The sequence below is a fragment of the Schistocerca serialis genome, chromosome 8 (genome assembly GCF_023864345.2).
Source record: "Schistocerca serialis cubense isolate TAMUIC-IGC-003099 chromosome 8, iqSchSeri2.2, whole genome shotgun sequence".
NCBI classification, from domain to species: Eukaryota; Metazoa; Arthropoda; class Insecta; order Orthoptera; family Acrididae; genus Schistocerca; species Schistocerca serialis.
The window spans coordinates 416,503,295-416,516,377 of NC_064645.1; the positions used below are offsets into that span (position 1 = coordinate 416,503,295).

The following is a 13,083-nucleotide window of genomic DNA, read 5'->3' on the forward strand; positions in this document are numbered from 1 at the left end:
ATATAACGGAACTAGCCGCGCCTCGGATGTTGCGGTTGGCTCGCAAGATAGCACGCGCGGCTGTGGCCACGTGTTGCTGCTTGTACTACATACGCCACAGGATATGGCGGCACTGCGGCACCCAGCAGCCACTGTAACAGGTAGTGTGTCCCAAGGCATCAAGTTTGAGGCGACTCCCAACAAGCTGTTAAGAAAGTGGTGTGCGTGTTACGGAGGCCTGGACTACTCAGCGACCAAAGACAACCCACTCATAATCACACCCTTACATGTGCATTTTCACAGACCTTATTGCATAGGGCACACTGTATATCCGACTAAGACAATTTGCAAGAAGAGCTCACATACCTCAAATGAATTTTTAAATCGAATGCATTTTCCCCGCAACAAATTCGTAGAGCACTGAACGAAAAACCTAGAATGCAGGTATGTGATGGGGAAGAAGATAGTTCCTTCAGATGTAGTGCGTTCTTGCCATGTGTGCGCTCTTTCCTTACTCGGCTCACGGACGACTTACAGCTTCGTCAAGCGGGTGTGTATCAGATTCCTTGTGAAAATTGTGAGAAGTCGTACATAGGTCAAACAACACGCACCGATCACGAGAGGTGTGTGGAGCATCGAAGATACACACGCTTATTACAGCCAGACAAGTCAGCTGTGGCCGAACATTGTATCGATACAGGGCATTTCATGAATTACAGAGATGTGAAGATTTTAACATCCATTTCTTCCTTTTGGGAATCTGTCTTAAAGAAAGCTATAGAGATTAGATTAGCTAATAATTTCATAAATAGAGATGGTGGTTTTAATTTGGACAAAGCACGGAATCAGGCTCTTTGACTAATTAAACTGCAGAGAAGTCGTCATGATGTCACTGCCGCCGATCATACATCGATAAGAGAATCGAATGTCTGTACGCCTTCGCCACAGGCGGCGCATGTGTAAGCGTATTTCTCTGCCGCCGACAAGCATCTGTGACTCGCATGCGCAGTACCGCCGCGGTGGAGCATATAAGGCCGCGCTTGGCATCTTGTCGTCAGTCTTGTAACTCACTCTGAGGATGGCCGGACGATACGCGGCCGAAATACCAGCGGAGGAAACTTTATTTGCGCGGCTGCATGCCCGAAATTTAATGGACATACCCTTACATCTCTCTGTCCAAACAAATAGGTCGGATGACCCGTTCTTTTTGAAAGTAATAGGTGTATGATACAGTCTTACAGCAGTTTACAATACGCCCAACAACATGCACACGGTCAACACCAGAGTATTGTTGTTCGCAAGCCTAGCAGATGCTAGTGCAATCTGATGTTTTTACAATTTAGGTGGGTGCACTCTACGTTTAACATTTGTAATAAGGTACAACTGATTGTCTGATCCGGACTTGAACTTGACGCCTGCGCTGATCCGGGCTTAATTCCGACGCCTGCATTTCGACAACAGCACTTTTGATTTAATCTACGAGAGTGTAAGCCTCAACATGAGATTAGCTTCTCTCAATAATTAGCAGTCTAGAGACGGGACGAGACTCCACTGGCCCTGCCCTCTCAAAATGTAATAACAATGAGAAACACACACACACATACACACACACACACACACACACACACACACACACACACACACACACACACACACACACACACACCCGCACGCAGAGAGAGAGAGGGGGGGAGGGGGGGTATGAACCGGGTAACTTGATCGGTGAACTCGTTGCCGGTTCATCCGCAGAAAGCACCCCTTGATACGGAGCAAACGCCCGTCACACGACGCAACCAGACGGCGGCCCCCTGCAGCGTGCATGGATTGGTTTAGCGGGCGAGCGCCTTCTCCCCGGAAACAAGGTTTAGTACTTCCAATTATCCTCTTTGCTCTCAGCCTGAAGAGAGAGTCTGATTGTACAACATCAAATACTGTAGCACTATAACTGGTGATACGTAAAAATGCTGCGAATACTACCTCAACATTCTTAGTTCGCTATCAGCCACTTCCTTCATAATATTTCTTAAAGCTGTTGATTTTCCTCCTTTCTGTTCAATTTCAGAATGGAGCATAAGATAAACAATTGGTTTCAGTAGAATTTCGAAACTTTTCTTTACCACTTCCCTACGGCGCTTACTTGAAAATAATGTTTCACATATCACTGCCTATTGTGCATATTCAATGCCGCTATGTTTCCTCCAGAAGTGGCTCTAAGCACTATGGGACTTAACAGCTGAGGTCATCAGTCCCCTAGACTTTGAACTACTTAAACCTAACTTCATCACACACATCCATGCCCGAGGCAGGATTCGAACCTGCGACCGTAGCAGCAGCGCGGTTCCGGACTGAAGCGCCTAGAACCGCTCGGCCACAACGGCTGGCCCTCCAAAAGTAATTCACTTCTCTTTCAAGCTCCTCAGCGTAACGCGCTGACCACTGAGATTGGCAAGACAGGACGATAAAGATACAGCAGTGTACATTATATTATGCTGGTGTCTACCATCAGAAAGACTCCTTGCAGAGCACACACTGAACGACAGCAAATACGAGTATTTGGATGCCAAGGAGCGTAGAACGCCGTTCCCTAAGCAAATCAGCAACGGCTTTTTATAAATCACAAGACGCTTTTCGTAAACATGATTCACGGAATATGTGAAAAACAAAGAAGGTTCGCCCGACGTCATTCAAATATGTTTTTACGTTATACTTGTGTCATTAAATTTTTTTTTCTTCCTTTCGAATTCACCAACCAGAATTACGTAACACCTTCAATTGCTCTGGTGTTTCCTATTTTTCCAGTGCTCCAGTTTCTCCCCGCGTTGTCTTTTCCTTTCTTCTGTCCATGTTTCTCCTAGGTATTTCTTTAATCCGGATGCTACTGCCGAATTCTTCGTCCAGACACGGGGAAATATTTGTTTCGTTAGCCAGTCCTCATTCATTCAGTAGAGATGACCCAAAAGGGTTAATCCTCGCTTAGCCGTCACTTCTGCTATTTTCCTTATATTTCTGTAGATCTCCTCATTACTTCCCATTTGCTGCCATCTGTAGTTTGTACTGCACTCATTATCTTTTTAACAATCCGTCGCTCAGGTGCCTCTATTCTGTCCAGCTTATAGTCATACCACTGTGGTATAGTGTTAAAAGTTTTATTTGTCTAAAAATGCATTTCTTATTGTAAATATACTTTGTCAAACCATATGCTCTTTCCATAGCTACTGCAAAATTTTCAAGTTCATTCTATTGCATAATTTACTTAGTCTATTTTACCTATTTCAGTTTCTATGAATTCCGGTGCATTTTTTACATTTGTCACGAATTTTGTTCCTTCAGCTGAAATTTTGAGACCATGGTTATTTGCTATTTATTCTGTCTTTAAGACAATTTTTTCTAACATTCCTTGTCATTTGCTGGCTAAAGCGCTCACGAAAGGTAAGAATTGACCTTGATTTCGCACTAGTAGGGCCTGCATTTTTTTCCCTTATAAATTAACTGGAAACGACTGAAATTACTTCAACCTTTTCTCCGTTTCGTAATGTTACTTGGTTACCAATTTAGAAACAAGCTGACGCAATATTCAAAAGTGCTTTCATTTCGGACTTAATTCCTGTCTTGTTCATGTCTTCAGGATGTGAGTCGCCGACTAATTTGCTTGAAATGGTTAAGAGACAACCGAAAATACACAAGGTAAGTTCCATTGCCATCCTGTGAATCAGCAGACCAGGGCAGTATTTTTGAACTCTCGACTATCTTCTTCCATCCACTGGTGAACACTTCTAGCCACATAACTTAGTGCAAAATGTGGCTAAAGATTTAATCTTCGAAAGAGAAGACAAAATCACGAATGGCTGAACGAGATCTACTCGTATGGATTCGTAACCAGTTAGAGTGCGTCATAAATATATTAATGGCGCCAAAAAATGCGACGTAAACTTTATGCAGATCATAGCGCTGCCAGCAATGGTCGCGCTGAGTTTGAGCTCCAAAGCGTCTCGCAATACACGACGGCGTCCATCTGACCTAGGGAGCAGAGCACGTGAATCTCCAAAGAATGTTTCCCGTCGACTATCAGCAGCATTCCAGTTAAGGAATTGTTGAGCGCATGTGTGTCAATTCAGAAAAAAATGTTCAAATGTGTGTGAAATCTTATGGGACTTAACTACTAAGGTCATCAGTCCCTAAGCTTACACACTACGTAACCTAAATTATTCTAAGGACAAACACACACACCCATGCCCTAGGGAGGACTCGAACCTCCGCCGGGACCAGCCGCACAGTCCATGACTGCAGCGCATTAGACCGCTCGGCTAATCCCACGCGGCGTCAATTAAGAGTAATATCAGTATTTCCTTAAGTGCTGTGAAAACATGACATACAATGGTGCCATTAAGACATTTACACGCAAGCGAGTCATAAAAGCCGGGGCATGATCTATATGCCTCCTTTCCTGTCCAGAAAACTGGCTATCTTTCCTTTCCGTGCAGATTTTAAACTGAAAGACGAACAGAACTACACTCTACCTATAATTTTTTAGTTATTAACCGTAGACTAAAAATGAGGAAATTGTAAAAAGTTAGGAAATTAAGAAGATGGGACAGGTGAAAGTTGGAAGAATCAGAGACTGTTGAAAGTTTCAAAGAATCAATAGGCAACGTCTGACGGAAACTAGGGAAAAGAATAAAGTAGATGAATGTGTAGCTTGGGGACACGAAATAAGGAAGGCAGGAAAAGACTACATACGTAAAAAGGCATGGACATGTCTAAATCCTTGAATATCACATGAGATACTGACGGTAATTGATGAAAAAAGGAAACATAAAAACGCAGAAATGACGCAGACGAGAAGGAATACAGACGCCTAAAAATGAGACTGACGAAGTACAAAACGGCTAAGCAGGAATGGCTAGAGGATGGTAAGGACACAAAAGCATATATAACTAAGGGATAGATAGATACCGCCTATAGGAAAATTAAAGATACCTTTGGAGAAGAGAAGCAGCTGTATGAATATCAAGAGCTCAGATGGAAAACCATTACTGGTAAAGAAGGGAAAGCTGCAAGGTGGAAAGGATGTAGAGTGTGGCTAATCTGGGGAAATGATCTTCACGGCAATACTGTGCACAGTCCGGCTATGTTGAAGTGGCCACCGCCTATGTTCGACGTCAACGTGTAATAACCACTCAGACAGGGCAGATGACAGTACTAGCAGCCCAGGGTGTCAGCAGCATGCGGAAATCAATGCGAAAACGTAGCAACTTACCTGACGTCCTAAACGACATGATCATCGGTTTTAGGAACAAAGGTGGAAGCTTTTCCAAAACGGCTAAGTTTGTTAACTGTTCGCGTGCCGCCGTTGTTGAAGTAAACCGTGCATGGGAAAATGGGGCTGTACAAAACCGGTGCCGAGGCAGATGTGGTGCACCGAAGGCCACAGATGACATGGGTGAACGACGGCAGCGGAAATGTGTGCGGGCGAATGGACGTGCAACGTTCGTGCAACTGTTGAGCTACTGACCGCCCAGATGAACCAACGGGCTACCAACAGTCTCTCCGTAACGAGCCAAGGGGCTACCAACAGTCTCTCCGTAACGACTGTTCAGCGAATGTTGCCGCATAATGGCCTCTGCAGCAGGTGCCTGGTTCATGCAACCAGTATCGCCACTAGATGGCCTTTTCAGATCAATTACGTTTTATTCTCCATCAGATAGATGGTCGTTGAGGCGTTTGGCCCTGCAACAATCGTCTGAAGGGTCCATGTCAGAGGTGGGAGTAGAAGGAACAACAGATCAACGCAAGGGTCCATCCACACTTGGGGACCGTGCCCACCAGTACATGCAGCGTGCTTTTCCTCGGTACTATGCCATCTATCAGCACGACAATGCAATGGATCACAGCTCGCTGTGTACGTATGGTTCGAAGAACACGAGCATGGGTTTACCGAACTCCCCTGACCACAAAACTCTCCGGATTTAAAGCCAAGAATATGTGGGACCATTTCGATCGGGCTGTGCACGACATGGATCCTCATCCGAGAAACCTAGCGCAGCTGTCTACGGCACTGGAGTCGTCATGGTTCCACATTCCTGGCGGTAGCTTCCAGAACCTCACTGACACACTTCCTGCAAGTCTCGCACCAGTTCGCCCTGCGAAAGGTCGTTAATGTGATTGGACAGTTCAGAAAGGGAACAGGAAGTACGCCTAAATGAAGATGAGATGAGAGATATGATACTGCGAGAAGAATTTGATAAAACAATGGAAGACATAAGTCGAAACACTGCCACTGTAGTAGATTAAATTCCTCAAGAACTACTGATACTGATATCCTTGGGTGACACAGCCATGATGGAGGAGACGGAGGAAATGCCATCGGACTTCAAGAAGAACACAATAATTTCAATTCCGAAGAAAGCAAATGCTGATAGAATTAAATATTGCCGAACTTTCAGTTTAATAGGACATAGTTGCAAGACACTGAGACAAACTATTTACGGAAGAATGGAAAAATTTGTTGAGGCCTTTGTCGGGGAAGATCAGCTCAGGTTCTACAGAAATATAGGAAAGCGCGAGGCACTGATGACTCTACGAAATATTTTAGGAGATGGGTTAAGGAAAGGTAAGCCTACTTTTCTAACATTTGTAGACATATAAAGCTTTTGCAGTGGTGACTGGAATACGTTCTTCGAAGTTCTTAATGAAGGAGAGGTAAAATACGGCGAGCGAATTGTTATATATAACCTGCACAGAAAACTGAAGGCAGTCCTGAGAGTCGAAGGGCATCAAAGGAAAGCAAGTGGTTGAAAAGGGATTCAGCCAAGGTTTACACTATCCTCGGTGTTATTCACTCTGTACATTGAGCAAGCAGTAAAGGAAACCAAAGAAAAATTTGTAGAAGGAATTAATGTTCAGGGAAAAGAGAAATAAAAACTTTGAGGTTTGCCAATGGCATTCTAATTCTGCCACATACAACGAAGGACTAGGAAGATCAGTTGAATGGAATGAACGATGTCTTGAAAGGAGGATATAAAATGACCAACGAAAGCAAAAAAAAAAAAAGGTAATGGAATGTAATCGAATTAAATCTGGCGATGCTGAGATTAAGAAAGAGACTAAAAGCAGTAGACGAATTTTGCTTTTTGGGCAGTTAAGTAATTTATGACGGCCGCAGTAGAGAGACTATAATATGTAGACAGGTAATGACAAGAAAGCATTTCTCAAGAAGAGAAAGTCTTTTCTGAAGGTATTTGTCTGGAGGTTGCCTTGTACGGAAGTGAAACGTGGACGACGGGCAATTCAGACGAGAAGAGAAGGCAAGCTTTTGAAATGTGGTGCAGAGAAGGATGCTGACGATTAGATAGGTTGATCGCGTAACTGCTGTCGAGGTACTGAATAGAATTCAGGAGGAAAGAAAGTTATGGCATAACTTGATTAAAACAAGGAATCAACATCAGGAGGCAACAAGCAATAGCCAGTTTCGTACCGGAGGGAAGTGTGCAGGCTAATGAGGGAGGCCCAAGGCGTCAATACAGTAAGTGAATTCAAGTGGATGTAGCTTGCAGCAGTTGGCTTGCACACTACTGGGTAGCGTGAAGGGGCTGCATGTACCAGTCTTCGGACTGACGACGAAGGCGGAAACAACAACAACAAGTTACAGCGACTACGGGAATAAGGGAAATGCGTACAGATAGCATGCCAAACCCTGCTCACTTCATCGGTGCGCATCAACGAACACACACTACAAACTACACGCTCTAGACAGGTAACCTTCGTCTCCAAGATACAGTCATAACAATGTGACTTTTTAAGATTACTTAGATTAAAGACAACGCCACTACGACCTTTTTTCAGTGTCTAGAGAAAAGATATTTGCTGATGTAACAGACTCTACAAATTACCAACTTCTGCTACGAAGGGTAAGGTGGTAGGGGTGGTTTTCGTATAAAAAGTAGTAGAAGCTTGAAACTGTGGTGTGGGTGATATTGGTAAACATTAGGGAAAGTGAAGTGATAGTCGAGAAATAACTCAAAAGAAAACAGAATCAGATGGACTCGTTGAGAGTACTCACCTTTGGATGCTCCTTGATGGGCACGAGCACCTTGACTGCGACGCGGATGGGCTTCTCGCGGTAAATGTCCACATACTTGCTCTCTCGGGGCAGGGGACGACCTTGCGCCTGCACGCGGGCCACCTCTTTCGTCACCTCTGGAACGACACAAACATTTACACTCAGCACGTTCGCTTCAAACGAAGACAATGCAATGGTTATTATACAATTTGTATTTTTTTGCAGACACACGAACGAGGCACATCATCATATATGTTATTTGTATACATTACCATATTGAAATCCGCATAGTGCCATAGTTAACGTCAAGACCAGTATTTAATGTCCAATTTCACAACGTCTAAAGGCACTGGAAACTTTCTCACACTAATAAATATTGTACTGTTTTATTAAGAAATCGATCAGATTATATTATGGTAGTAAAACACATGGGATAGATGCCACATCAGGACATATCTCTCCAAATTTCAGTGCAAATAAGCACATCAGGCAAAAATTTAGTCACCTACGGGAAACATAAAGCTAATAGCGTGTAAAACAGTCTCTAGATTTGACAACAACATGAAATAGGCAAGCCAGAAAGCTCACAAATTTCTTCAGGTTGCCATATCCAGTTAAAGCGAATCAATGATTAGATCCCTTAGAGCCGCCAAATTGCGGTGATGTTGCCCGCCATGCCTTACTCGCTGTTTCGAATAGTCCCAGACATTTTCATGCGATTAAGGTCGGGTGATTCAGAGAATAAGTCGAGGTGTGGTAGGGTGTCTGAGTGTTCCGTCACGTCAGGAAGTCATGCGTGCAGTCCTGTGAATAGCGATGTGCCCCCAGCTGGTGAAGATCCAGAAGAAAGGACATGCTGAAATTAACGCCGTGGTTCGTATTCACAGTAACCTGAGTGAGTGCGCCCAAGTCATGGTACGTAAAACCACCAAAATCACAGAAATACTTCTTGCCTACAGTGCTCTCAACAAAAGCTGGCCTCATCGGATCTTAAGTTCTACCGCCACGCTGCGTCATTTAAAAAGAGGTAAAATCGTGACTCGTCCGACCACGCTACACTCTCCAGCTACTATTCATTTTTCTTGTTATTAGGCTCAATGAAAAGGTGCAGCTTTGTGTATCACTGTGTGCAATGGCATTTTGCGAGGTAACCGACAACTGTTGTCTCGAAAATCGGTTAAGATGGACCTGCATTCAACGACTGCAACTACTCCTATCGGGTTGGAAAGAGTTTAAAACCAACTGTTATTGACAAGAGGTGACACGAGTCTCAGGTCCCTTTCGGTTAGGGTCATTTTATGATCACCGTTCCCACGCCCTGTTAAATGGCTTCAAGTGGCACACCGTTCATTGTAGATCCACTGGACAGCCCGCGCTGATACAACAAATCGGGCAACTTCATTCACGACTGGTCATGGCGAACTCCGATCTACATAGACCTTTTCTCTCATTTTGTCTCCTCTCCACGTGAGCCCATTGTACTGGGCTGACTTCACACAACCGAAAGGTGCGCTTCTTCGTTGATCCATTATGGACTGTGGGACAACGGCTAGCATGTATTTCTTGATGCAATAATTTACCAACAGCCGTATGTATTGAAGAAATTTATTTTATGAACTTCTTATATGCTACCAGTTTCGGCATTACATTGATGCCATCTTCAGGCCCCACACGTCATAGTCGTAAAATCGCTATACACTAAAGGAGCCATATAACTGGATCCGTGAATCAAATCGCTATGCAACAGCTCTTGGTGGCCACCGAGAGCTGTTGCATAGCGATTTTACGACTATGACGTGTGGGGCCTGAAGGTTACCACTGAGAAAGAAGAGAAAATGAAAATTTCTTAGACACTACCATACACAGAATCAACAACAAACAACTTTGGAATTTTCAGGAAACCTACAGCCACAAGTACAGCCATTCACATGAGCTTCAACCATCCCCAAGCACACAAACTCTAAGTTTCGGACACATGCTACACAGGCTCCACAGAACTTAACTGGACAAACCCAGGTACACACAAGAACTAAACACAATACGCCAGATAATCAGAGAGAATGGATACAACACGTAAATGACAAACAAACTGAAAAACAAAATTAAAACACAAATTACGAAAGAAGAAACCATGAACAAATCACCAGCCACAATAGAGAACCAAGAACACAAACTCCAGAGAAACACAGGGAACCAGGAACACCCTACATAGAGTACAGTATGGCACGTACAAACATGCAGTAACAAAAACGTCCACAGGGCAGGAAACATACTGAAGGAACAAGGGCTACAGATATCATTCCGCACAAATAACACAGTACAAAAAAATCTAAGCACTAAGAACACTTCTGCCGACAAAGTCTCCAAAAGCTGGAATATACTAGTTAACCTGTTCTTCGAGTCAGTCAGTCTTCATAGGCCAAACATGCAGAAATTTCAAAACGAGGTATTCTGAACACCTCAGAGCCCTAAGAAGTGACAGTACACACTCCACTTTTGCAGATCATCGAATACAAGAAAACCACCATCCAAAAAACATGGAGACTGATATTAAGATCCTCAGAGAAAGCAACAGAGTCTATCAAAAACTCACCATAGAGGAGAACTAGCGGAAACAGAAAGCAATAATACAAGGAAAGAGGGGTCCTGAATGAAAATACGACACTGTGCAACAAAACTCTGTTTGGAACACTCAATGAACTATACAAAGGCACATCCCCAAATAAAACATAATCAGTCTCAAATATCGAAAAAAAAACCTCTTGTTTTCTCGGTTCCCTCCACACCCCTCTTTCCAGCTCTCTCTCTTTCATGGCGCAGCGCGCGCGCGCACACACACACACACACACACACACACACACACGCACGCACACACACACATCCATCCATCCTGCCCTCTCCCAACAGCCACACCACACTAGTTCTGACGAAACATTCAAAATTCGCGCCACAGAAATCAAGAAGTGTCTGCTCAGATCACATTTTGTCACATTTTCTAAAGGTAAATATGAGGTGAACTACTGAACAAAAAAAAAAATTGTGAAAACTGCACGGAAACAGTGCACTGAGTAGCAGTTGATCGAGACATCAACTGGAGACACGCAACGGGACGAAAAATATAAGTACAGAAATGCACATAACCTCTACCAACGAAATAGTTCACAAGTACCCAATTTTCCTTCATGGCTAGTTTTAGAGATGATATGCTGTCAAAAAACCGACGAAAAGCGGTACAAAAATCGATGTATAATAATGCAGTTCATTTAGCTATGTAATCTTAAGGCAAAAGTCTGAAACAAGGAACAAAGCAAAATGCACATATTGTAGTTCTTAGGCCTACAAGAGATAAATTATTGTAAATTTGATATTGAACTTTACAGAACTCAAAATTTGACCCACAGAAGATGACACATAAGTAGTGGAACAAGCTACGTTTCGACACCGTTTGTTTCTGTGGGTTGCCCACATCAGAGGCAGGTATGCACTCAGGGGCAAACTTATTGTTGGCGGGAGGGAAAAAGACTCAGTTGATCGATCAGTTGGAGGGTATTCCATTGTAGTGTACGGAATATTGTTTGAACAATTTCGACATTGTGTGGAATATTGTTTATTTAAACAATTTAGTGGATTCAAGGTATTGTATGGGATATATGGAAATTGGTGGAGAGGAAGGATCTCGTAACAGGAAATTCAAGGATACATTATTTATTTATAAAAAATTCCGTTTTTGGGGGTTTGGCTTTCTCTTGCCCATCATTCTCTGCTGTTTGGAAACATGTAGGTCTTGCAAGAAGCAATTACATAGGGCAAACATGCTGCATAACCTAAGGTTCGGTACTGGACTCTGGGTGTCTTAACCTAATGTTTGGGCCTTTGTCGGCACTTGACCTATTGTTGCGTTACCTGGCTTTCCATGTCACCCCCATTTCCTTAAACTATTGTACCGCCTTTGATACCAAATTAAGTAATCAGTTACTTCCTCTCACCATTTTCTTGTACACTTTCCGAATTTCACATGCTTTTCAACGCCATTTCTGGGGCATTCTTCTTTGTCACCCACCCCCTTAAACTAATTGTACTGTGTATAACATAAAAATTATGCAAATTAACGTAGTTTCTGCACACAACCTGCTGTTCTGCTCCATGTCACCCACTCACTCACTCCCATTAACTACTGTACCAATAACACCGCATTGATATAAAAAATTTATGCAAATTAATTAAATCTGTATTCTTCACATGTATGGGGTTGTTTTTCTTAATTCGCACCATCCTATTGGTTGGTGAAATCGATGGAATATAATTTAAACAAAAGAGTGTTCATAACAAACACATCCCGTGACATGACGCCTGACGTCGACGCCGTCCCCGCCGCGAGCCACTGTTATCACACCACTGCAGGTGAAAGTTGGGTCTATTTTCGTGTATATAGTTAGTATTCTTCGAGAGTTATAGTGACGTCACAGAACTTCAAGGCGCACTCACGCAGGTTAGTGGAGGTGCCCTTTTTTCCCGCCATTTTTTTTTAGGTTAGTGGAGGTTGCATTGTCCTGATGGAATTTGAACTTCCTGCCAGGGGGGCGTGACAGGGAGACATGGCACTTTCCTGCCAGAGAGGTTAATTAATTGAACACTTTAATTATGTAGTCACTGTGACCTGTCTTCCTGCCATTTCCTTAGTTTAGTAGAGGGTCCATTGTCCTGATGGAATTTGAACTTCCCACCCAGGGAATGCGGCAGGGGGCGTGGCACTTACCCACCAAAGAGGTTAATTAATTGATCACTTTAATTAAGTAGTCAATGTGACCTATCTTCCTGGCATTTTCTTAGGTTAGTAGAGGTTGCATTGTCCTGATAGAATTTTAACTTCCCACCAGGGGGGCGTGGTGGTGGGGTGGCACTTTCCCAACAGAGAGGTTAATTAACTGATCAGTTTCATTATGTAGTCAATCAAATTGATACGAGTGAGAGGGGGCCTATTACAATAACTCAGATCTGAAATTGTACCTGTAGCAGGGATGGGGGAGGGGGTTGGGGGAACAATA

At 43.4% G+C, this 13,083-nt stretch overlaps 1 protein-coding gene across 1 annotated transcript in view; it reads right to left on the minus strand.

Moving 5' to 3' along the window:
* Positions 1–13,083, minus strand: part of LOC126417043 (KH domain-containing, RNA-binding, signal transduction-associated protein 3-like) — a 529,689-nt gene that overhangs the window by 119,550 nt on the left and 397,056 nt on the right. The window contains exon 2 of the mRNA XM_050084934.1: positions 8,039–8,175. Within this exon, the coding sequence (XP_049940891.1) occupies positions 8,039–8,175 (137 nt within the window). The remainder of the gene's footprint in view (positions 1–8,038; positions 8,176–13,083) is intronic.